At 37.4% G+C, this 26047-nt stretch overlaps 3 protein-coding genes across 6 annotated transcripts; all 3 read left to right on the top strand.

The window, feature by feature from the left end:
- Nucleotides 1-1511: 1511 nt before the first annotated feature.
- On the top strand, nucleotides 1512-3050 carry rgs1 (regulator of G protein signaling 1). Of its 3 annotated transcripts, none has more exons than XM_067474890.1 (4): nucleotides 1512-1596; nucleotides 1897-1976; nucleotides 2051-2217; nucleotides 2468-3047. In XM_067474890.1, the coding sequence occupies exons 1-4, from the start codon at nucleotides 1586-1588 to the stop codon at nucleotides 2642-2644; spliced, it is 435 nt and encodes a 144-aa protein (XP_067330991.1). In that variant the 5' UTR covers nucleotides 1512-1585; the 3' UTR covers nucleotides 2645-3047. The 3 variants fall into 3 exon arrangements, with proteins under 3 accessions (XP_067330991.1, XP_067330990.1, XP_067330989.1); XM_067474889.1 differs by having other exon boundaries at nucleotides 1516-1696; nucleotides 1916-1976; nucleotides 2468-3050; XM_067474888.1 differs by having other exon boundaries at nucleotides 1516-1696; nucleotides 1892-1976; nucleotides 2468-3048.
- Nucleotides 3051-7563: 4513 nt separating this feature from the next.
- On the top strand, nucleotides 7564-9288 carry LOC137098551 (regulator of G-protein signaling 13-like). The gene is made up of 5 exons (XM_067474886.1): nucleotides 7564-7732; nucleotides 7837-7896; nucleotides 7997-8058; nucleotides 8153-8319; nucleotides 8433-9288. The coding sequence occupies exons 1-5, from the start codon at nucleotides 7650-7652 to the stop codon at nucleotides 8616-8618; spliced, it is 558 nt and encodes a 185-aa protein (XP_067330987.1). The 5' UTR covers nucleotides 7564-7649; the 3' UTR covers nucleotides 8619-9288.
- An 8549-nt stretch (nucleotides 9289-17837) lies between these two features.
- ro60 (Ro60, Y RNA binding protein) lies at nucleotides 17838-25918 on the top strand. Of its 2 annotated transcripts, none has more exons than XM_067475788.1 (9): nucleotides 17838-17996; nucleotides 18955-19558; nucleotides 20077-20297; nucleotides 20718-20864; nucleotides 20951-21088; nucleotides 21325-21441; nucleotides 21904-22020; nucleotides 22220-22366; nucleotides 24030-25918. In XM_067475788.1, exons 2-9 carry the CDS (start codon nucleotides 18973-18975, stop codon nucleotides 24180-24182), a joined length of 1626 nt encoding a protein of 541 aa, XP_067331889.1. In that variant the 5' UTR covers nucleotides 17838-17996; nucleotides 18955-18972; the 3' UTR covers nucleotides 24183-25918. The 2 variants fall into 2 exon arrangements, with proteins under 2 accessions (XP_067331889.1, XP_067331891.1); XM_067475790.1 differs by lacking the exon at nucleotides 17838-17996 and adding an exon at nucleotides 18032-18715.
- The last annotated feature ends 129 nt before the right edge of the window (nucleotides 25919-26047 follow it).

Genomic DNA, 26047 nt, shown 5'->3' with positions numbered 1-26047 from the left:
TAGGCTTTGCAGGGGGTGATGAAGATTTTTTTGTGTGTGTCCCTTGTTTATGTAACTCAGTGTCTCTATAGCTCAATTGGCTACATGGTTATATGTCGAAGTGGCTCTGGGGAAGAAAATGAACCCCCAACGGCCCATTCCCCTCCCCAGCTGTGCAGTGCCGGTCCCAGCCCGGCAGAAATTAGGGAAAAACTGTGGCAAATCAACATGCGGACAATGATCCACTGTAGCGACCCTGAACTCACAGGATAAGCCGAAAGGACAAAAATAAATAAATAAATAGTCTCTATATCATTACAGTGAAAGTACAGGATGCAGTAAACACATTAAATGTGTGTACTGTTCAGGTGGGCTTTTGCTCTCCTGATGACATAAAAGGGACATAACCAGGCCTTGTTCTTAAATATCAATAACAATATGCAATATGCAATGTTCCGACAGTAACGTATTTGTATTTGTGATTATAAAAATCACTTTCACATTAAAGTCAGTTTCACACAAAAATTTTATGTATTAAAAATTGAAGGACAAATGCTTTTATCCACATGATAAAAAAAGGGCTCCTCTCGAAAATACAAGAACATTGCTCTGGATTTAAATGGCAGCAGGAGCAACGAGTTCACTGAAAACCAGTGGGCAATTGTGGCTGTAATTATTACTAAAACGAGGCTGAAACATTTTCCTAGACACTCTAAATGGAATTAAAATCACTGACCAGCACTAGTAATGTTCAAGTAATCAGACCTTCCCTGGAGACATTCAGCTCAAGCTAGATGAGGCTTTAGTCATATTCACATGTGCAATGGTGATTATTTTTTATTTCTTTGCTCTCAGTCAAGATTTGCACCAGAAGTTGACAAGTATGTTTCTAAATCACAACTTTTATATCAGTGACCCCTCAACTGAAGGCATTGTGAGACATATTGATAAATCTGTGCTGGTTTATGCTTTTGTCAGTGTACTGAAAAAGGAACACTGCAGATATGCAAATGGCAGGATGGCAAGCCTTTTTTTCTTAATAGTGAATTTGTTTAAGGCTATTTGTTTATGGTCAGCATATTTCCTGGAGCTTCCTGACCATTGTTCAGTGCTTTAGTTTAACCTTATTCTGAATGTGACATGTATTGATCTACCACAGCTGATAATTCTGTTACCATAGCCCCCACTTTAAACTTGACTATTGTTCTTACTCAGTAGTGAATAGAAAATTATCTGTATAATGTTTTTTATGTAAATCATCTTTATTATATAATATTATATTATAACTTCTTATTTCTCACTACTGTAAACTGGCACCCTAATAATGTCACATCCATGTTATCAGTGATCACTGTTTTGGACAACAAGTGAAGTCACCCTAAATCACAGTTGAGGTCTTTTCCTTGAGGTGCGACCGATGCAGAAGGATGCCCTGTCTCTCCCAACAACAACACTTTGCATACAGATTTCCATATACTCCATTCATGTTGGGTGGGGGTCATTTAGATTTTTTCAGTCACTTGACTCTCTCATTTCCAAACAATCACAACCCCATCTTCAATCTGGCAGGATCTTATTTCTGTCTCCATTGGTAGAGGACGAGGAGATGGCGATAAAGTGAGTTACTGCATATTTGATTATTGGGCCTTTACCATTTTCAGCAGGCAACAGCTTAAGAGCAGCCATGTGGAAAATACCAAGGAGGTTTTCATTCACTGTAAGTCTCACTTTGTGTTGTGCTTTTACTTCTGACCGAGCTTGAAGATGCTCAGTGTAATAAACTTCTAAACAGTTTTGGGTCATTTTGAAACATCACAAACTTTGAATGATAAATACATTTGCTTGCTAGTGTGAGTTTCTTTGCAGTTCACAGATAACTGGGCTAGTCATAGATCTTAATGCTCTTTTCAAGGGTAGATTGTGTTGCTTTCCCAAGGATCCCCTGGAGGATGTTGAGACTTGGAGTGAATCTGTGGACAAAGTCCTTGGTTGCAAAGGTGAGTCTTCTCCAATACATTTGATTGTACACTGTGGCCACCTGCCACCTGCTTATGTCATCTGTGATTTCCAGCTGGACAGATAGCTTTCCGGGAGTTCCTGAAGTCAGAGTACAGTGAGGAGAACATACTGTTTTGGCTCGCCTGTGAGGATTACAAAAAAATCAAAACAGTGCCAGAGATGATTTCCTCTGCCAACAGGATCTACTCAGAGTTTGTCCAAACAGAAGCACCCAGACAGGTAAATGAGTACAAGCTATAAAAAAGACAGAATGTTTTGGAATTCAAAATGGAAACATCAACCAGGATTTCAGTGGTTATAATATGAAATTAGTAGGTCTATTGTGATATATCTGCTTCTATAAAAGTGTGTTTTTCAAGCTGGTAAACTGTTTAAACTACACTAAGATTGTTTCCCTCTCGAATATTATAGTGAATAATGATGAGAAGAGTTGCTGTAATGTGCCCCGGGTGATATTGTTTGATTCCAGATCAACATAGATTGCAGTACCAGAGAAAACATAACAAAGAACATCTCCCAGCCGACCCTGACTTCTTTTGATACAGCACAAAAGCTCATCTACAGTCTGATGGCCAGGGATTGCTACCCGCGGTTCCTAAAATCTGACATCTATCAGGGACTCCTGAGAAGAACCGCTTCAAGGTGACTGTTTTAAAACTGACAGCCTCTCTGACAGAGGCTCGCAAAATCTTCCCTCCAACTTGGATCTGCTGTAGCGTGCTTTGATTTAAGTGTGGATAACAGGTTTATGCCATACAATCCAGATCCTAAGTGTAGCAGAAATAGCTTTTCTCAACCTGTGTGATTCATTAGACACTTACGGCTTAAGAGAATTTGCAGCTTGTATTATACTTCATCCCTTTAATTCTGTTAATATAAAAAAAGAAACTGTGCACATAATTCTTCTAAAATTATCTATTTTCTTTCTCCATCCCATGAAGTTAATAATTAAAACAGTTCCTGTATTGTAAAGTATTATCAACACTTTATGTAATTGATTATGCCAATATAAATTCTAGCATGCTCTTTTAAATTCAACTTTCACATGCAAAATAAATATGTGAGTGTATTGTTAAACATCTGTCTCACTTTTGTGTTTTATCAAATGTTCTTTTCATTTACACTGTCATTTTGAATGAAGTTGAATGAAAATTGGGTGCGGTCCTCATGAATGCAATGTAAATCACTTTAGCTTGTCCGAGTTATCAATGCACTTCAACCACACACACTGGTCACATAGACACCAGAGGGCAACAGAGTACTTCAATCAATATCATTCAGTAAACAAGAAAAAAATGTGTTTTATGCTCAAAGTCAGTACTGTGGCAACTTCCTGTAGCCTTATGTGGTCCTGGAACATTTTAGCAGCAGTTAGAACTTTGAACATAAGAAGAAGGAGGAAGTTTATGAGCCAACTTAGTCTCGAGTTAAAGTGCAGCGTAAGGGTAGCGTTACACTTTCAGTGGCTATTCATTTGTTTCATGTTGGCAGACAAGTTCATTCATGTAAAAAATATAATGACAAATTTCAATCTGATATGATGAAAAATCTAACAAAATGTTAAATCTTTAAGACAAAGGTTGACATTAGTTGTCTCATGCATGAGTTTGATGCAATGCTATTTTCCTTCTCATCAGTTTTTCTTTTTCTTGCCACCTAGGACATGCAGTAGGAATCTATGTAAATAGCATGCAAACACAAACATGTGCAATGACACAAGGTTTCCAATCTACTTTTTGACTCAATGTTCAGATTCACAATGGAGATTAAATGCACAGAAAAAAAAAGAATTTCTTGTAAAATAGCAGAATATTAGGAATAAAATGCTGCAGTTAGATTGTTTTCCATCCAACCTTAGCATTCCGCTTTTAATGCTTAAAAAAGTGGAAGCAGACATAGCGTGGTTTCAACATGTGACAACTGGGTGACAGACAAACAGTCTCTTCTGTTTGTGTTGGTGGCGTTGAATGTACTGATGATTTATTTTAAGAGCTGTTTCACATGTTTGGCAGAAGCTGCTTAGTGTTGTGCAGGCAGCTCACCACAACTTCCTCTAGTTTAGATGGCTCTAGCAGCACTCACCCTTTTGTGGGAGGAGGGTTGAGTTTGTTATGTACTGTTAAAGAAAATGTGCATATTGAATTTGCACTAACACTGTGATTATAAAGCATATCACTGTGTAGTCTGGGAATACTGCAGAAACTATGGCTTGCAGGGTTATTAACAAAAAAGAGTGACGCCAGTCGATGGAGGAAATGCACAGATGAGTGTTGCAACTGGTAAAGTACACGTTGAAGATATGAGTTTATGTCATCACAGCAAGCCGTCAACAGCTGTGCTGTAGCACAAAACATTTCCTGTAAAGCAACACATGAGCACAGAAAGACAAATTTAGTGATTCAAGATAATAAGAAACTCATCAACTTTACTTTTAACACTTTCTGTTAAATGAGGTTATGCAAATGTTTACATGGGCGTACTGTGCATGCATACTGTACATTCATCTGTATTACAGAAGTTATAGCACCCCAAATATGCTACTATTTATTGAATCAGAGGTTATACCAATAAAAACGTTTTCTAGAATCCGTACTTAAATGACCCTTCTGCCCCTGATCTTTTTCTTTCATTTCTCATGAAAAGCTTATTTATTCTTGTACACACTGAAACTGTATTGATCACAGTGGACTTCATGCCTGTATCTATTGGTCTAAAAGTTACATTGTTAGTTTTCAGTTATGCAGTTAAAATGGCACATTGATTGAAAAACAAAAACAAATCAATGTGATACAAAAGCAGAATATGGCAGAAATGTAGGATTACATTGAAATAAAATGTAGGCGAAATAAGATGCAAAAAAGGAAAAGTGTTAAAAGAACGCCAAACAGCAAGTGTCACTGTAGAAATGGGTTTTTTGATGAAACTTAAAAGATTTTTCAGGTTTAATCTGTAAAAGGTGGTGGTCATTCTGATATAGATTGCCATGAAATTTCATGGAAATTCATGATACTCTATATTCTAAAGGCACTGCATTTACTTAGCACTTTTCTAGGTAACGCTTTGGATTACAGCCTGCAACAAACAAATCGCTACCCAAAGTTGGTGCTCATTCACCATTTACACACACACTCACACACCGATGATGGCTGAGCAGCCATGCAAGGTGCTGCCCTGACCCGACAGGGGCAACTTGGGGTCTAGGCTTGCTCATTGACACATGTAAATATGGACAAGAGAAGCTGGGAATTAAACTGCTGACCCTGTGATTGGGGGATGACTGCTTCCAAGCAACAGCCGACCCAAAGAATAAATCCTACAACTTTGTTAGGCCTGTAATATTAATTCTAAAACCACCAGCAAGCTGCAATTTTAGGCGTTAATGAATGGTTTAAGAGAATGTGAAGTTAACATTACAAGCATTTGCATTGCCTACATGAACAACAGATGGGACCAAAATGCAGATGAGAACTGGGGAAGCTAGCAAAGGCATTGTGATGCTTTGGGCACATGTACCACCTACCTAAAAATTGTTGCTGACCACTTTCACCCCCTCATTGAAACGATAATCCCTGTTGGCAGTGGCCTCTTTCAGCAGGATAATGCACCCTGCCACACTGCAAAAAAGGTTCACAAATGGTCTGAGGAACCCAACAATGAGTTAGAGGTTTTGACTTGGCCTTCAAATTCTTCAGATCTCAGTCCAGCTGAGAATCTGCAAAAAAGTCCAATCCATGGATGCCCCACCTGGCAACTTACAGGACTCCAAGAATTAACTGTACATGTATTGCCCATGAATGAATGACCTTATGACCTTCTAAGGCAATTCAAATGATGTGATATGGTCAAAATATAAACAAGCAATAACAATTTTCCTTAATCTAAGTACTGAAGGACCCCTATACTGTAAGTACCTTGGGGGTAGAGGCATTTTGTTTCAAGGTTTAGAGCTGAAGGCTCCTGTGATAAAAGCAGGAAATTAGGGACAGCTTGAATAATGTTATCAGCTGAAAAACTTTACCAAATATTCTTTCAATGTAAATTAACACTAAAAACGGAACTATGAGACATGGAAATTTCTGATCAGAGTTATTTTTTATAGGATGGAGATAGAGCATAAAAACAAGGAACTACATTTGACAAATGTACAGTTGGTAAAGCTGAACCTGAAAAAGTGAAGGAAAGTAAAGCAAACTGACACAAATACTGATCATGCTCCTCTGGAATTTTATTTTTAAATTTTAAGAAATCCTCAATATTTTCCAACAGATACAAGAGGTGAAACCTTTTGTTTTGTTAAAATGTCCTGTCTATATTGAAGCAGGAAGTTTCTTAAAAGGTAATAACTCTGCATATGTATGTTATATCTACTGTATTTTAACAGCCAAATGAAATTGCATTATAACCTGTATGCTCGCAAATTACAGTTCTGTCTAAAGTGGAAACAGCGGGGCATCTTGTCTAGTCTAAGATTCGAATCATGTAACCACAGTGTCCCTGCTTAGGTTCCAGTGGGCGACCTTTGCTATATGTCATGCCCCCCTCTGTTTCCCCTCATGCTTCCTGTCTGCCTCTGCTGTCAGAGATTGAATAATGGCTGAAAGATTTTCAAATAACAGCCAAGACATTATTAAAGTTGTGTGACAAGTCAGTAGCAGAAAGAGAAAGTTCAAATTAACCCAAGGCTAGACTGAACATTGCTGCACTAGATGTTTGAGGCTATATATTTCATTATGAGACAAAACAAGACTAACTCAAGACTTTGTCCTACTGAGTAAGTAGTCAAGTGTGAGTGCAGACAAATCAAAGGAAAACAAACGGAAACTCAGATGCAAATGTACTACATGAAGGACAAACATGGTTCTATCGACAATTTCTCCTACCAACAAAGGTTCACTGAGATAAGCCAAGTTTTAAAGTTAGGCCTATAGGATGTTGGTGAATGTTAAAACCACAAAAGAAAAGGATAAGATGGAATAAATTGCTGTAAACTTAATAGTTTATGTTGAAAGACACTGTAGTAGTTTAGGGATCTTTTGAGTCAAATGAACTGCTTCCCTCTGCTTTCAGTGTTTATCCAGCACTAAGTTGCTGCCTTTAGCTTCATACTTAGTGTGCAGACATGAAAGAAATATTCATCTTCTCATCAGACCATTGGCAACAGGGCAAAAAGACAGATTTCGCAAAAGAATACATACTTATCTGAAAGTGTTTTTCTTTAACTAACACCACCTGTTTACATGTTTAACTTGAAGGTGAGAGTGAGTGCTGGCCTCAACATTTAATTCACAACATGTTAATGTTCACATGCTGAAACCTGATACAGTGGCATGGCTCCTCTAACAAACTGGGACAGAGTCAAGCATTTGCCTATCTGTTGCTGAATTTTTCACTGACCCATTTGCATCCCCTAACTTTAAACCAAACAGGTAATGATCCAGGTACAGATAAACAGCTAAAGCTGCTGTGCCTGCACGTCTGCGTCATCCCTAACTTCCTCTTTTTTTCTGCGGTTAGTTTCGAATGATATTGTGACGCTACTCCCCAACCTCACTTCAGACGTCTGTTCTGTATATATGAGTTGACGCGGAGTGGGTTCATCAATCAGACACACCAGCTGCCCATCTCACACACATGTACAAAGCATTGTTGCCATGCCAAGTCTAGTCACATCACAAGCAAGGGAGCTTCAGCATCTCAACATGGACACTGAGAACAAGAAGAAGACAAAAGACAGGTAAATATTTTATTTGAATCTATCCATAGTGCCTGCTACAAAAACGCTAGAATAACATGAGTATGACAGTAAGCAATTTTTTTATTATGTGTTTGGGTAACCAGGGGAGGAAACTTGAAGTCTCGACTGCAGTGTAGATCGTCTCATGCTGCTAACACCGAAGGGTAAGTAAAATAATCCTTTCCACTGGACACTAAACATGTAAATTGTTAAAATACTAGGCAGTTGTGACAGTGTGTGTGATAATGCTCCCCTCTTTTGCAGGCTTTGTTTTGAAGAGATGTCCCAGTGGTCACATTCACTAGAGAGACTTCTATCATCCAAATGTATGTTAATCAACTTGTTATCCCAAAGTCAAGTTTCACACGCTACTCTTTCACAACACTGTCTAACTGCTGCTCACTGTTTTTTACTGTTTAGATGGAATGAAGATATTCCAGGCTTTCTTGAAGTCAGAGTTCAGTGATGAAAACATTGAGTTTTGGTTAATGTGTGAGGACTATAAGAAGATCAACTCTTCCTTCAGGATGTCCTCCAGGGCAAAAAAGATCTTCAAACGCTACATTCAAGCTGAGGCTCCCAGAGAGGTGTGTACAAAGGTTTTATTGATACATGTATGACAGATTTACAGTGTGTTATTTTCCACCACTGCCCTGAATAGTCTGTTTATCAGTCCTCATTATGTATCCTCTGCTTCCAGATCAACATTGATCACAGGACAAGGGAGATTATCAGGCGGAACATTAAGGCGCCCACCACAGTGTGCTTTGATGATGCTCAGAGGATTGTGTATGGGCTTATGGAGAGGGACTCTTACCCACGTTTCCTTAAGTCAGACATTTATCAGGCTCTAATGGACTCCACATCAGAAGAAGTGAAAGTGTAACAAATACCAGAGACATTGTATTTGTTAAAGCTGGACTGTAAAACTGAGCCATGCTGGACAACCTGAGAGACGTGGGGGTGTCTTCCTATTATTTTGGAGAAGTCAAGTTTTGGGGTTGTCCATAGTGACATATGACATATGAGGAGTAAATGGTTCTGAGGAAAATGAAGAGCTGAAGAACGATTGTTCAGAACTAACTTGTGTGATGGGAAATTATGTGTCCAGGTAGTTAAACAAACAGCAGCTGCTGTGATACGTGGTGTACAGCAATGGATTTCCCAGAGATGCCACGATTCTGTGAATGATTAGTAAAAATGCTGGGGACTTTCTGTGACAAAAAAAGCAGGAAGTATACATCGTAGTACAAAGAACACCTTCCATCCAAGCTGCAAGAGCAACATCACTAAAGCAATAGATTGCATCTAGGTGTCAATTTTTTTTTGAGCACTGCACTGCATTATGTATGTTTAACTTTTTACAATATAACATCAGTGCCAAGCTTAAATAACTGATACATTAAAACTATAATAATCTATTATAAGCTATAGGTTGAAAATACATTTTCTAGTTTGTGAAAACATTGTAAATGTGAATATTAAAATGGTAATGTTTTCATTCAAAATGTTACAGTTGCATTGAATTTTACAAAAAATAAATTATTTCAAATGCTCTTTGCATAGTCTTGCTGTGACTACAATCTGTTCTTATCACATAACCTCATAAGTTTCCATGAATCTTATACATTATCTTAAGAATCTTTTATCTTAAGATTTAGTCACTACATATTCCATTCATTCATTCATTTTATTCTTCATTCATTACTCAGATTAAATCTTCAAACCCCTGTTGATTTTGTAACCTTGTGATGTTGTCTGTAACCTTGTGATACTCACTTAAAGGGACAGTTACAGCTAGCAGCTGGTTAGCTTATCTAAGCATAAAGACTGAACAAACTAATTTAAATCTAACTAAACACCAAAGTGTATCCTGTTTTTTTGTGTGTTGTTTGTTTTTGTTGCTTTTGTTTTTTATTATTGTTTTCTTTTTGTTTTTTACTTCTGTATTAAACTGGATACCTTTGTTACTTTACACAAGAATAGGCAAATACCATACCATACTCTGTATTCAAATACTATTAGTCGTTTAGCAGACCCTTTTCTTCCAAAGCGACCTACTGTACAAGTTAGGAGCACACACCCAGGGCAGGTCCTTGGGTTCAGGGTCTTGTCCAAGGACACTTCAACATGTGGCCAGGAGAAAATGAGAGTAAAGCCACTGACCCTGCTCTACCCACTGATCCACAGTACACCTGGGACTTACCAATGACTTTTAAGGTTGTAAAAGTCATCTTATATTACAGTCTGACTCTATGACTGAGTTCTTTTTATCAAATTTTCTGTCGTCTTGTTTCCTCTCCTCGCTAAAGCTACAGTAAATGCGGTTTACACTGAGGGAACCACTGAAATACAAAAGTATTTTTGTAGTTGTAGGTGTTGTGATTCAGCTGAATGGAAATGTTTCTACATGATTTGATGCCAGTTTTCTAAAACTCCAGCCTGGCAAATTTGGTAGCTATGGTTTGCATTTATGATGTAGATCATTGAGGTTTTCAACATGTAGGACAGTAACGGTTATAGCACATTATCAGGCTTATTTGTGTGTCAGCTCTTTCAAAAGGTTTAGTATGTGCTACATGAATAAGACAGGTTGTCACATATTGCACCCACCTACACAGCATCTTCCATGTGTCATTGGTCTTTTTTGCTCTGAATGTACTTCAACTTCTTCCCACTAATCTGGGATTCCTTCCTTTGTTTTAACATTGAGTCCTTCATTTGTCAGTGGAGCAATCAGATAAGCTGTTTTCAGGGCAGACAGCTTTAAAAGTGAAACTACATTTATATAAAGAAACAGGCCATTTAAGGACATTTTTATACAGAAACCACATAGGTATCACTCTACTAAAGGTTAGAGAAATTAGGGAAGAAGTATTGAGACCTAACTGCTCCACCACATCCTCTTTTAATTTCACCTATGCAAACATACATACATACAGAGAGAGGGAAATGCACATGTAACAATACCTTTGAAACATATTTCACTCTTTCATGTGGTAATAGACAAGAACCTGTAAGTGTAAAGACACTAAAAACAATTTTGTGTTTTTGCCAAAAGAGGTTTCAGCAGCATGAGAACATGCATCTTATTAATCACACAGGTCCTTATCTGTTTTGTTACAGATGGACCTCTGTCTGTCTATTCACCATTTCCTTATGTGCAATGTTCTATTTATTAGTAACAACAAGACCATGCGATAGATTACTCATATGACTAAGAGAAGCTGAAAAAAAAATCAGGTCAGGAAGAAACAGGATGTTGAGTTGTCGCACACTGTTTGACATCCCCTGACACATCACCATGGGTAACGGCTATTGACTACATAAACTGATCAGCAACAACGTTAATACCACCTGGTGGTTTTAATATAAAAACCTTTATATGTTCTTTAAAAAAAATATAAATGCTGATGTATCATTATGGGTTAACCACCTGTCAGTACATAAAGTAGTCAAAGTTCATTGTTTACCAACAGTGAACTTTGAACCTTATGTTTTTTTAGAGTACTTTTAGTTTTGTGATTTGAATAAGGCACTTTTACTTGAGTATTGAGGTTGTGTACTTCTATTATCTCTGTACACAGTTTATCACACTTTGCTGTGTATAGGGCAGACGGCTCAGAGTGGTCATACTTGTCCTCCATGACACTATAAGTAAGACCACCAGTGTTAATGTTGTGTTTATCATCTCTGTAACTACAGTTTATAAGCTATAAGTTAAAGTGCCATGTGCCATGTCATGAGACTGAAGACATGTGATCTCACTGGAACACTGGGTGATGTTACTCAATTAGTTTAACAAAGGGTTATTTGGAAGCAAGTGAAAATATAGAAATGATTTTGTTACCTGATAAAAATCTGTATGTATTTAAACATAAAGTTTAAATCAGTGGTAAAATCGACTAGATCACAATAAAACTATACTGTAAATATGTTTCGTGTAAGGTGTTGTACAGTGATATATAACAGAATATATGGGAAGGAATAAACAAATGGTTTACAAAGAGTTTAAAAGAAGTATGATCATAAAGTATTGAAAAAATAAGGGTCATACCTGGCCACCAAAGTTAACTCAAAAAAGTTCACTCAAATGTGAAACTTATAGTGGTGCAAGAGGAAAAATCGGGGATAACCAAAGTGATCTCTTCCACCAGTTCACATGACAGAAGTGCATTTTCCATATATATTTATGGTATGTATGTATGTTTAGTAGGTCAGTTTAGACTTTTCTTTTTTTGCTGTGAAAGTCTTGACATCACAACTGACTTTGCTCCTCATCAGTGTGATTCAGAATCGAAGGAGACAGTTACATCATGCATTCTGAGAAGTAGTGTGAATTTGAGTCATAGAAGAGCTAGTAGAATTGAAATGTAAAAATGGATGGGCTCTCTAGAACACCTCTGGACATACAGAACACCAAGAGAATGTAAGTACATATTGGATTTTCAAATTTTCAAATTTAGCATCAATTCAATTTTCAATTCAATTCAATTCAACTTTATTTATATAGAGCCAATTCACAACAAAGTCATGTCAAGGCACTTTACAGAATAAAGTCAAGACTATAAAGATTTATAGAGAGAACCCAACAATTCCTTGAGCAAGCCCTAAGTGAAGTGAAGAGAGAAAAGAAAAAGAGCAACAAAAGCTACAACAAAACATTTGGCAGGTTGGTAGGACCAGTAGATGCACACTGGAAAACACACAACTTCACACAGGGAAACCTGTAGAAAGGGACAGAGAGGGGGGGAAAGAGAAGGAGAAAGACAACTACAGGAGAAAACAGACATATGTCAAACAGTGGTGACAATTGTAGGGTTAGAGGAGAGGAGAGAGGGACAATAGGAGGAAAGGAGGTCAGTGCATCGGGGAGTGGGTCCCCCAGCAGTCTAAGCCTATAGCAGCATAACTATAACTAACAATAAGCTTTATCAAAGAGGAAGGTTTTAAGCCTAGACCTAAAAGTAGATTGGGTGTCTGCTTCCCGAATCAGAACTGGGAGCTGGTTCCACAGGAGAGGAGCTTGATAGCTAAAGGCTCTACCTCCCATTCTACCTTTGGAAACTCTGGGAACCACAAGTAGGCCTTCATTCTGAGATCGAAGTGGTCTACTGGGATGATATGGTTCTATGAGGTCTTCTTATGGAGCCTGACTGTTGAGAACTTCATATGTAAGGAGCAGGGTTTTAAATTCTATTCTAAATTGAATAGGAAGCCAATGGAGAGAAGCTAGTGAAGGTGAAATATGATCTGTCTTGCTAATTCCAGTCAGCACCTCTTTCTGCAGCATATTGGATTAATTGCCGGCTCTTAAGGTAGTTACTGGGGCATCCTGAAAGTAGGGAATTACAGTTGTTCAACCTAGAAGTAACAAATGCATGGACTAGTTTTTCGGCATCACTTTAAGACAGGATCTATGGGTAAAACAAAATCATCAGTGGTTGGATTAGGTCCGCAATACATAAAAAACTTTCTATCTCAGTTTGCAACATTTGCGAGAAAAACCAGGAGACAAAGTGAAAGCTACAGCATATACAGTTAAACCCAACTTACCCAGATGTGTTGCCAGTGGTGTTAACATTCCAACCCAACAATGCCCCGCCTGCAAACCGCCTGAACCACTGCGTTGCCCTGATGTGAAGTGCAAATGAAAAGTTGTAAAAGCATTTTTGTCCCTTGATATTGGCTGCCAGAGCTGTATTATGTAAAATTAAAACACATAACCAAATGGCTGTATTCCTTTAAGCTGTAATGCAAATCTAGGCTTTATACTATATGTAGCTTTATATTTTAGAACAATATGGTTTTATATGTTCCAAAATATATAACCCAGTCACTGCACAAATTGACTGGGTTATTGGTAAAAGACAGGAAGAGAACACAACAGCTTATGATCAAAGATAATGCTGACCCACTCAAATTTTAATCACAACATATTCTGCAACAAACTGTGGCCTAAAAAACTATGTTATTGCAGTGGTTTTGTGTAGGTAATGGTGTGGCCTAGATACGCTGTTTTACTTCTCCACTCTGTCTGTGTTTACATTACTTCCTTCACAATGACCTTAATTAGAGAGCCCCAAAAAAACCTTCATATTCAGTCCTGATTTTTATTTTTATGTCAAATTTATGAATAGGTATTTGGTTTGTTTTTATTTTTATATATTAAATAAAAGGCACGTGTCTATAACCCAGGAAGAATTTTGAAATAATCTGAAAGCAGATTTATGTTTGTGTATCATGCATTTATGGGAAATATTGGAGCTGTTGTATTATATAATTGTAAAATATTTTTAACACCTCAACGCTGATAATGATTCATAACTAAATGAGAGTCTTTTTTCAGTGTTTTCTCTTTTAATTCATCTGGATTAGGTATCTTGCTTAAACAAGAAAGCACATGGGGTTAGCAACACTATTTTGCACCACAACTCCATTCCACTGATAAGATTTTCTAAAAAAAGTTTTTGGATGTGTGTACAGCTTTTCTCTTTCATTGATGCTTTTTATTATAAACAGCACCATCTGCCCCTGTGAACGACATGTTACGTCATTTAGGTCACATGCTAATTTAAAGGTCATGTTCTCATTTGAAAAAGTATTGATTTGCTTTGTGTGGTCTATGTAGTATCTCATTCACAGTAACACTCTTTTCATACAGTTCATATTCCTTTTACTCTAGAGCACACATTTATTCAGTGGTTGTGTTTTATTTTTAACTGTGAATCTATTAAAAGAGCAATGGTTATCAGATTTTAATAGAACCCATGTATAGAGGGCATGCATTGAAATATTATATCTAAAGAATGACAAGAGTAACACAGGGAGAAACTGCAACAAGAAAAGCATGACCACGTGACCTGCACCCAAAAATAGCTCAAATCTGAGCCGGGAACTTAACTGTGTACAAACGGGATGACTTTTAACTGCATATATATTGTTTTTAACTTTGGAGAATGTGTTGGGGTTTATAATACACAGCAGAGTTTTGTTCTATAATTAAACATTACGGAAGAGCGGAAGGTGTGATACACTTTCTGTGCTCATGTGGCTCCTTCAAATCATGAATCAATGGGGCTGCATGTCAACAGACCAAGCGAGATACAAAATCGCAAGACACAAAAGGGGAAAAGTGCTGAGAAAGTCTTGACATCACAACTGCATTATAATTTGACTTTGCTCTTCATCAGTGGCATTCAGGATCGAAAGAGTCAGCTACATCATGCATTCTGAGAGGTACTGTGAATTTGAGTCACAGAAGAGCTAGTAGAATTTAAATGTAAAAAATGGATGGGCTCTCTAGAACACTTCTGGACATACAGAACACCAAGAGAATGTAAGTACATATTGGATTTGTAATGCAATGAGGCTTATCTTTAATGCTAGGACACACTGACTTAGTGTATTCCTGTGATTTCCTTCTGTTTAGACACAACGCAAGGAAATCCAGAATACATGACTTAATCCAGAGTCCAGTACCATGGAGGAAGATCAGCAGGTGAATTTTAATGTGATCACCATGCATATCAATATTATGCTGTTTGTTTTCTATAAAATTAAAAAATAGTGCTTTTTATCCTGCACGAAGGAAACAAATGAAGGAATTCATCTGGGAGAATCTCTTGAGACCCTCCTCTCCCAGAAATGTAATTTTAATCTGCTTTTAAGCAATAATAATATCATGGTTGGTCTCTGTTTTCAAGTTTAATGCAGTTATGTTCTCTTGAGTTAAAGGTGGACAGACAGCATTTTGGGACTTTCTGAAGTCATAAATCTGTGAGGAAAACCTGGACTTCTGGGTTGCATGTCAAGAGTTCAAAACTTTTAACAGTCCAGAAGAGCTGACATGGATAGCAGCAAGGACTTATGAGGAGTTCATCAAGGATGAATCTCCCATACAGGTGAATATACACCAAATAACCATAACATTAATACCACCTGTATTTAATGTCTTGATGGACATGGGTCACCTGTCCATCATAATACTGAAACCAGGTGGTATTAATGCCGTTGCTAATCAGAGTACACTTATTGGATTACCAAATCATAAGGACTTTTTGTACAATAATATCTGTAAACACTGGACAAGAAAATCAAATTCACATTTGTACATACATTTTCAATATGTGTTTTAGTATTGAGAACTATTGTCTACAAACGTCATGCATTTAAACACTGACCAGTGCCACTTTCTGTATTGTACAACAACCACACCAATGAATGTTTTAAAAAGTTACTTTGCTACTATGGTAAAGATTTAGATGCCTGCACATACTGTGCAATATGTACCAGATAGTTTCTGAGCACAAACAGCATGTTTAAGTATATAAGCAGTTTTTTTCTTTATATATCTTTGCAGGTAAACTTAGATTTGTACACAAGCGATATCATCAGTCAGACCAAGTCCATCATGTTTTGTTCAGGCACAAAAGAAAATCTACAGCCTCATGGAAAATGACTCGCTTCATTCAGTCGGAGCAATACAAAGTGCTGTTAGATGCGGCTTTTAAAAAAAGAGGCCTCAGGAAATACCGGAAGGCCTTGAGGATCCAAGGCACCTATCTAATAGAAAATGATTCAAAACCCGCCAACCTACAGAGTGACCTCTGTATCTTGAACGAGGACTAACATTATGTACGTTGATGGTGTTGGGTGTTGCACAAATTCAGACACTGCTGTTGTGCAAGCACTTCTCTTCCCCTCAAATTGTCACCTCAGTAACATAATCTGAAAGCTGTGCCATTGCAGTGCTCATGACATCATACTGCAGGCAGTGCATATTGGTGCACAGTGAACACTGCATTTACAAAAGTAAATCTGTGTTTTAATCTTTTTTATGCTTGTGACTTGGACAGTCAGGGCATTGTATATAAGCTTTAATATGTTTCTATACAACTGAAATGTACATGACTGCAAGATTCTATTACATATTTCCTTAGTTTGCATTTAAACTATATTTACAAAAACTTAAATCAACCTGCAATAGCCTAGGTATTGCAGTACTACAAACGTTTTTGGGACAAATTCATACAAATTGTCTTACTGTTGCAAGAACTCTCTAGTAGTTGAACAAAAGGACTGTCACAAAAATGCATCCAATTAATGTGCTACTGCCACTCCGTGGTCACCTGTTGAACTTACAACTAATATTAAATGGTAAACCCCTGCAAAACAATCGGATTTACAGTTTGTGAGTTAATAACAATTTATTTCTTTCAGTGTGTTAGTCCAATAAAGTCCAAAAATATCCTGTATGATACATTTTCCTATTTCCTAGTTCCTGTTTTGGAAGATACCTTTTCTTCTGTCTCACATCAAAATAGTCTTTGTTTTAAGGGCCTATTGACGGACACCCCCAGGCTCCATCAAAACTGTGATTATACTTGAATATGGAAGTGATACTTACAGAGTGTGTAGTGGGGTTTTTAACTTGTACTTTTTACTATGAGCAATGGGTCAGCACTTGCCTCTATGAACAGTATTGAAAATAGTGGGTAACAAATGGCAGAACATTAGAATACAAAGAGGATACGTCTGCTGTTGTAAAGGAATTATTTTGCTATTATTTTAAGTAGCAATTCAGCACTATACAGATATTATAAGTAAATGCATTGCACATTACAAATGGTACGTATAGAAATTGCACTTTAGCACATTACTTGAGAGAAAATCAGAGTGCGCATAGTTAAAAGAAACCATCCAACTGAGGTATGTGAACATTACAGACAATAGAAAGACAACTTGTACCTATAATGCAATAACTATTGGACAGAGTAAAGTAGGGGAAGTGGGGTTTAGATAAACAAACGGCCTTTTATAAACTTTGGGGAGAGTATAATTCTTTTACATAAAAACGGATTTAACTTAAAAGGATTTAAAGGGAATCAAGTGGTACCATAGGCTCGGAGGTTCGCCCCCAGCTGTTCCCTAACAAATATCGAACTGTCCCATTCCCATTTCCAGCCGTGCAGTGCCGGTCCCAAGCCTGGTAGAAAATGGGGAGGGTTGCTCACAGGTTAAGCCGAAAGGACAGAAAAGGAAAGGAAAAAGGAATCAAGAACAATGTCGTGATGGACTAATTCAAAAGGTGGCAGCAATGCAACAAGAAGAATGCCGGGTATGAACCAACGAAGAAGAAGAAGGTGGTCCTCTGAGTCCCAGTATCCATCGCCGCACCGCCCCTGGTTATCCTGACGTCCAGAGGGGAGGCCTTTCACAACTAGCCATAGCAAAAACTTGGGCGCAGTGCTCAGACATTGAAGTATGTTCTTTTATATGTAATGTATGTAATTATATGTTTAATTAATGTGATTAGGAAATGTCGGATGTTAGCAGGACTGCCAGCACGATGTAGTCATGGTTAGCGCAGATTTGTGGCCAGCTGCCCATCCCAGACGAACTGCATCAAGCTGCGGCGCTCAGCTTTCCGGTGTCCGTCCGGGAATGACATTAGGCTCAGATGTGCAACTTGATAGTTAATGGTTGGAGGAGACCGGGTGGCTAACTTCATGTAGCGACAGCTGGGGAATGTTAGGAGCACTTGGGATATTTGAGCTAACCTAAAGGATGAGCTGAATGCAACAATTAGAAGTGGCCAAGACAGTTCGATGTCGTTAACAAGTCAACTTGGCATTGCACACACTTTCCTCCTCTGCTAGCTTAACTAGGGCTAAGTTAGCAGCCCGAACTAGTAACGTTGGTTTCTATCACTGAAGGCTTTCGCTGGAGCTATCTTTAACATTAACTAACGCAAGGTGTGCTCACGTTTTTAGCCATTTACCCCAAACATCTCGGCACGACTCGTATCTGTCTCATGTGTATCATCGCGTCCTTTAATCGGCTTTAAGCTATTTTTGTCAGTCCACCGGGGCGACGAGTAAGTGATGTTGCCGGTCAAGTCAAACTGTGCTCATGGATCTCTGGTTGACAACAGTGTACTAGACCTCAAACTTGTGCTATAGCATTTTGTTAACGTTAGAGGTTTGTGAATTTGCATAGTTTGCAATTTGTCATGATGCATAATGGGAACCACAGCAGCATGAATGGGAATGAACTAACACACAGATTGTCTGAGTTGTGACTTGTGGATAGTAAACTGATTATATTGATCTTAAGTGTAAGTTTGACCTGCCATGTGGCAAAGTTTAGAGTGTTCCTTCATTATTTGTTCAATAAAATTATAACTTTGTAATATTCTCTTTCACCAATTTAAACTTTAGGCCTTGTTTAGTGTTACAATGGAGCCATCAGAAAGCACAACAACATCTGCTGCAAGCAACCACACCCTGAACTCAACAGGTGGTGGCTGTCCATGGGAGGTCAGTGACAAGGCCAAGCTGTGTCGTTTCCTTTGCTACGGCTCAGAGAAGTACATATACACTGCCAGAGATGAGGGACATGTCAGAATGGACAGTGCCGAAGCACTACTCTCCCTGCTACAGGAGGGACGAGGTGCTGAGGTGGTGGAAGAAGTAAAATGGTTTTCTCAGGATGAGCGAGCTGTCAGACTTGGTCCTTCCTTGTTTGCCTTGGCTTTGTGCTCGCAGCACTCTGAGTTGAAGACCCGACAAGTGGCTTTTAAAGCCCTTAGGGAAGTTTGTCGGGACCCTGCCCATCTGTTTTCTTTCATTCAGTACAAAAAAGAATTGAAAGAGGGCATGAAGTGTGGGATTTGGGGACGCGCCCTGAGGAAAGCAGTGTCTGATTGGTACAATGAGCAAGATGCCATGAGTCTTGCTGCAGCTGTGACAAAATGTAAACAGAAAGAGGGTTGGTCACACCATGATCTGCTCAGGCTCTCTCACATCAAACCAGCTAATGAAGGTGAGTTTTCACAAACCCACAATATACAGAGTGTTTACATGAAATAGGTAAAAATTACCATCAACTGCTTTTCACTACAATATTTTATAAAATAAAATCATAAGATTCTTTTTTTTTTCAGTTTTCATGAAAAAAATAGTATTAATTTAATTCAGAGGATTTGTATGTTGTTGTTTATAAAACTTATTGTCTTTTAGTCGTCGTTGAAGCTGGCCTTCTTTTAATGGAAACCTTCCCCTTGCTACATTACTTAAAGTAATTACGCAATCTCTGTGATCTCTCCATTAGCAACATATGCAGTAGCAACTATACAATAGAAATCCAATTAAATTAAATACCAGTTTGGTGTATGGGCAAGTTTTAGTAGAGATGTGAAAATTATATTTCACTGTTTTTTTATTTTCTTGGAAAAGTCACATTTTTGGATATGGCGTTTGTACATTTCAAATCTACATAATTACATAGATAAAAACAGCTGCTTAAGTAAGATTTTAATGGTCATAACTTTGTGTTCTCAGCCATTGCCTTGATCATCAAATACTTAACAAAAGGATGGAAAGAAGTACAGGTTGCCTATACAGACAAGGAGAACTCAGAAGAAGTTGTTAAAGTGCTTTCATATCTTGAGGTGGTGGAGAAGGTCAAGCACAGTTGCGATGAAACTGAGGTAATCAATTTAATAGAGGAACACAAACTGGAGAGGGAGCAGCTGTTAACAGATCACCTAAAGTCTAAACAAGTGAGTTTTTTGTGTTTTGTTTTTTAATAATTGTTCTTATGAGATTTAGATTGGGTGATTATTTACCGAGCTTTTTTGTGATGTCATCAAATTGGCATACATTAATGATTCTAAATAATGGCTGGCACATCAAGTTGAAAGCTCTGACACTCGACTACAGAGAGGGCAATTCAGCAAATTCAAACTGGAACACCCTCATTGATTTCTTTAAACCCTCTAGTCCACAGCACCTGGTTATTCCTACACCACACAAAATAAGACCCAAGCAAAGCTCGTCAGCTTAGCGTCAACTTATCTGCTGCTTGATATGGTTAAAAAAAAAAAAAAAACCGAATGAGTGGCAGCACATTGTTGCAAGGAGGAAGGGTACAATCTGGAACTAATCTTTTGAAGGATATTTGGTTATGTGATTTCCTATAGGTGTGGAGAGCATTGTTAAAGGAAATGCCTCTCGAATCTGTGCTGAGGATTTTGGGTAGGATGACGTCAAACAAAATTCTTGAACCTGGAAGCTCAGAAACACAAGCACTATGTGACAGAATAGAGAGCGAGTCAGCACTAAAAAAGGTAGGTCCTGCATTTCTTTCTGATTAATGTACAGTTGTGGTTTTTAATACGTTTTTAAGTATTGATTATCTGTTTTTAATCACCAGGCAAAGATCCACCCTTTCACCATACTCTTATCTTCAGAGAACTACAAAAGAGGCCAAGGTTATCAGGGTAAAATAAAATGGGAACCAGACAGCAGCATCCTCAGAGCTATGGACTTAGCCTTTTATAAGAGTTTTATGGTAGGTTTTCTTTCTTTTTTTCCTTTTTTCTTTTTTTTTTTTTACAGCTTCTTCTTGTGGACCATTACAGAAAACAGCTCATGGCATTATAAGATATCTATCTATCTATCTATATCTATATATCTATCTATCTATCTATCTATATGTATAGATAGATAGATAGATAGATAGATAGATAGATAGATAGATAGATAAAAGACATATAATCTCTTGTAATGTTAAATTTCTGTTTCCAGAATGTGGAGCCCGTGGGTAAACGCTTCGTAGTGGCAGTAGATGTAAGCACATCCCTGAGCAGCGTCGTCCCAGGGACATCGATCAGCACTGCTGTTGCTGCTGCAGCCATTACCATGGTACGACAGTGCCACAGTTTGATAGCTACACAGTGTGAGGATAATTTTATTTCAGTTGGAACAGCTTTGTCTATAAGCAGGTAAAATGGTCTGCCTTAACATAGCAGTTTTCTTTTTTAACTATAACCAAAGTGATGTACATTGCTCAGTCGCACCCATAATGACACAACCATCAGGGGAAACTAACTTGAGGTTCAGTTATGACTGGGAAACGAACCACCAACTGCTCTATCTCTTGAGCCTCCGTCACCCCTCCATGGAATCCCATTTCCCAAGGAATCTGTGAAATTTCAAACACAGCACAATTATCTTTGTCCAGAGACCTGAACCTTTTAATATATTTCTCAGATGTGAGACTGTCTGTAGCTTGTTTAGTTTAGCAAAAACATATATGTCCATATGAGGGATTTTCATTTTCATAATGGTGTTGTCACACTTTTTTTATGTTTGTGTCTGTCACAGATTTTTGCAAGGACAGAGACAGACACACATGTGCTAGCATACTCTGAAGGAGATTTGGTTCCAATCTCTGTTTCGGCTGATATGAGTCTTGCACAGACTACAGTTGAACTGGTTAAGGTAAGGCTTGTCATAGTATCAGAGAGAAGAAGTTGAGATATTGATTACAGCATAATTGAAAACTAAGGGTATTTTATGAAAGTTGCAAGATATTTAGAGTTGTATAATAAACTATGCATAGTTCAGTATGAGACGAGTCATTGTGTTCACACCGACTTTACTGAACATATCAGTCTGACCTTTCCACCCTATGTTCCAGATCCCAGGTGGGACCACAGACTGTAGCCTTCCCATCACGTGGGCCACAGAGAATGACAAGACCGTAGATGTGTTCATCATTCTGACTAACAACCCCTTGTGGACTTTTACTGCCAGTCCCGTGGAGTCTCTGAAGAAGCACAGACAAGTACTTTTTTTTTTTTTTTAATCATGTCGGTCTGGGGATAAAATTTAAGTCAATCATGTCCTTCAAAGATAAAAGTTGTTTTTTTTACCCACACATACTCCCATACATATAATCATAGTAAACACAAGCTTGTGCGAGAGATGTAGGAAGCCTAAAGCTTACACAAAGGCCTCTTAAAAAAATGTAGGAAAACTATAAAGAAATGTTTATCAAAATAGGCTTACACAAAAACCAGGTAAAGTATTTTTCTGTATAATGGGATGATGCTCTTTTTTTATATTTATAATAAAGCTGATCCCCCTTTTAATTTTCTGAATTTTTTTTCAAAATATTTAATCCACATTTAGCTAGTATACATGTTCCTTCATCATTTGAATCAATGCAGTATCAAAGAGGTTATAAAAAGAAAGTTATAGTAAATTATTGAAAATGATATAATTATAAAGTTAAAACTAAACTAAAACTAAAATACTAACTCAAATACTTTCATCTTTGGGTACCCTCTGAGCAGCATTTGTATGCTTTCAGATGTAATTTTAGCCTATTCCTCATGGCATAGTTGTTCAATGTCTACCAGATTGCTTGGTTGTTTGCCACGGTTAATTCTATTCAAATCTATCTAAATGTTTTCAGTGATTATTTTTCTTTTTTAAGTATATGGTAAAACATTCACCTTATTCTTTTTAAACCATTCCTGAGTTTGCACTTTGGATTGTTGTCATTCATATTTGGATTATGATTTTGAGCTGCATTCGTGATATGATTCTTCCTCTTTATGCAGAGGTCCAGTGTCTGATGCAGGCATACACTCCAAAATATCAGTGAGCCTCTATCATGTTTAACTTAGGAATAGTGTTCCTCTCTTTATAGGGTTTTGCTCGCCACATATACCTATGCAAATTATTACCAAATAATTCAACTTTGGTCTAATTTGTTTACGTTCTCCTTAGCATACTTCAAGCCTGACATCTAGAATCAAGGAATAGCTACTACATTTTTTTTCTCCAAGCAATCCAGGCTTGCGCCCGATTATGGAAATGTGGACTTTTACTAAAGTTGCCTCTAACGTCCCCTGTTGTTTGTTTATTGCATTATTTTAGCAGGTTTAGCATGTCCACTTTTCATCAATTTCTGGATTTCTGTAATGATTGAAATGGGTAAATGAAAATGAATTAGAATTTTTTTTTATCCCTCTCCAGCTTTATGAAGTTTTAACAACTTCATTTTGAGGTCCAATAGAAAATGTTTTCCTGATCACATTGTTTTTGTTGCTCTCATCAAACTGCTTCAGACTGTCCCTGGAGATGAACCCACTTGCAAATTTAAAGTGAAAGCATATCATCAAGCATCAAGTGTTGACATTATTTTATTATCAAAAAGGGTTTATCAAGGAGGATGCAAACTTTTGATCCTGACGAGATAATTTTCAATATTTTACCATAACTTTATTTTAATTTACCATTTTTGGTACTTTTGATGATATGCATCAAATAATATGGTAATTAAAAGAACATTTAGAACACCACTTTAGTCAACTGGACCTGAAGGGCTGTGCAGTGCATCAAGGGCAGGGCAGGCCAGAACAGATGGATCTCAAACTGTTTCTTCTAGCCTTATTTAAAGGTAAAAAAAAAAATAAACTGCTTTTTTTTTTTTTCTACAGAAATCAGGAGCCAATTCCAAGTTAGTGATGTGTGGGCTGACCTCCATTGGACACCCCAATGCAGAAATGGAAGACAGGGGTTTACTGTGCATCTGTGGCTTCGACCTTGGAGCCTTGAGTGTCATTCGTAACCTTGGCCAGGATATGATCTGAACAAATATTGGAACTGTCTGAATCATGTGGATACAAAAACAGAAGGCACAAAGTGGACCAACGTGTCTCACTTAGCACATAGGCTGCCCTAAAACAGCACTAATCCAAAAGTTACAATTTGAGTTTCTCTTTTGTATTATGTTACTTAGAGATCAATTCACAAATGTCCAGCAGGCTGGACAACACTCTGATAATCTTATGTGCAGATATTTTTCTGAAATTTAAAAAAGACCAGTGATAAAACAGGATATGTTGCTGTATATCGTGCACAATACACAGCATTCTGTATGAAGGGCTGGTTAGTGATTTGATGAGTCTTGGTGAGACACTAAGCTGTTCAACAAATTCCTCTCATTTATGGCAAAATGTCAGCAGATGAAATAATAGGAGCTCTTTAAGAGTTAAAATCTTTAGAGGCAACTGTAGGTTTATTGTGAGGGGGATTTAGTGTAGATACTAGTATGTGTTGTTTGTATGATTTAGCAGGTTGGATCGAAAATGCATTTTAAATTTGAAAACCCTGTCCCTTTCTTTTATGTAGCATTGTTTAAGAATAAATAATGACAGACATAAATAAATAAATAAATTGTAAACAAAGCACCAAAAGTCACCAGAATACCTTGTTTTATGGGTATCCTGTTAAACAGTTCTATCTTTTATTTGATCAGAAAAGATTTTAATGGTTATATTGATGTCTAGTATCATGATTCCTCAACTCTATTTCTCCCGCAGTTTTTAGTTTAGTTTATTACCATCTCCCCTAAGCCAAATTTATTTTAAAGCAGAGTTGTCTGTTCTGCTCTTGTCAAATTTATTCTGTAAAAGAATACTCTTGGTGCTCTTAAAGTTCATGTTATTGTGGGGATTATCTGTTCTATGGGTTATTGTTTGTAAAACAATAATGCCATCTTTTGGGAAATTAAGTTGGAGAAATGGAGGAAATCTTCATATTTTAGTCTGAATTCTATGCATCAGTAAAAATTGGCATTTTAAAGTATGTCCATAACTATGTTAAAGTTATGTCCAGGAGGAACAAATAGTAGCTGTTAACAACTGTTTACCAAGACTGAATATGCTAGCACAGGCATGTTTCCTTATTTTTGAAGTAAGAATGTTTGTTATGCAAAAACTAACAGGTAATAGCATCCTTCCTGAAACTAATTGAAATTGAATGTACTTTTGTAAAATATTTGTCAGTAGAGATTTAAAGTACATGGCTTTAATTTTCTTCAAACACATAAACAAATTAGAATGCTCGAGTTAGTTATGGGCCAAGACTTTTGTTAGAAATAATCTACAGTGGTGCTTCAGTTCATCAATAGTAATTGCTGTACTTACTGTCAACATTCACCTGTCATCATTCCAGTTTGACTCAGTTTATGATTAAAAAATAAATTCTTGACCATGTTACTGTGAAGGATTCTGTCCAAGCATGCTGATGCTTTCATTTTCAAATTTCAAAGACAATAACCGCAATTCAAAGACAATAACCACTGTCTTTATGGCCAAATGTGAAATGATAGGAAGCTAAAATATTTGCATAATATGACCACTAACACATTTGTCACTGAAAGGCTGAAACAAGATATAGTTATTTTAAGCTTTGGTAGTTCACTAATGGTTCACCCTGGTTAACTTCCTTTCTATTATATTATCTGTTATATGTTTTTCCTAACATGTAAGTACTTGACTATAGTTGCAATGTAAACCCCTAATAAAGACTTTGCTGCTCTTCATTATTGTTTTTGGTGTAACTTAATTCTTGGAATAACTCTAGATTCATTGTTTTCCCGTAACACATTGTTGAAGTACCCTTGATCAAAGTATCGGTTCTCTTCCAGTAACTACTGCAACTGTCGGCGTTG

This window comes from Channa argus, chromosome 14, assembly GCF_033026475.1.
Source record: "Channa argus isolate prfri chromosome 14, Channa argus male v1.0, whole genome shotgun sequence".
In the NCBI taxonomy this organism is placed as follows: domain Eukaryota; kingdom Metazoa; phylum Chordata; class Actinopteri; order Anabantiformes; family Channidae; genus Channa; species Channa argus.
This window is presented reverse-complemented; position numbering and strand designations above follow the sequence as displayed.

Bases quoted from the DNA above. Each gene is read 5' to 3' on its own strand.
- ro60 (XM_067475788.1), top strand. From the start codon at position 18,973: ATGGAGCCATCAGAAAGCACAACAACATCTGCTGCAAGCAACCACACC. The intron at 19,559-20,076 runs GTGAGTTTTCAC...TTGTGTTCTCAG, and splicing joins CATCAAACCAGCTAATGAAG to CCATTGCCTTGATCATCAAA. The intron at 20,298-20,717 runs GTGAGTTTTTTG...GATTTCCTATAG, and splicing joins ATCACCTAAAGTCTAAACAA to GTGTGGAGAGCATTGTTAAA.
- LOC137098551 (XM_067474886.1), top strand. From the start codon at position 7,650: ATGCCAAGTCTAGTCACATCACAAGCAAGGGAGCTTCAGCATCTCAAC. The intron at 7,897-7,996 runs GTAAGTAAAATA...CCTCTTTTGCAG, and splicing joins CATGCTGCTAACACCGAAGG to GCTTTGTTTTGAAGAGATGT. The intron at 8,059-8,152 runs GTATGTTAATCA...TTTACTGTTTAG, and splicing joins GAGACTTCTATCATCCAAAT to ATGGAATGAAGATATTCCAG.
- rgs1 (XM_067474888.1), top strand. From the start codon at position 1,664: ATGTGGAAAATACCAAGGAGGTTTTCATTCACT. The intron at 1,697-1,891 runs GTAAGTCTCACT...GCTCTTTTCAAG, and splicing joins CAAGGAGGTTTTCATTCACT to GGTAGATTGTGTTGCTTTCC. The intron at 1,977-2,050 runs GTGAGTCTTCTC...TGTGATTTCCAG, and splicing joins CAAAGTCCTTGGTTGCAAAG to CTGGACAGATAGCTTTCCGG.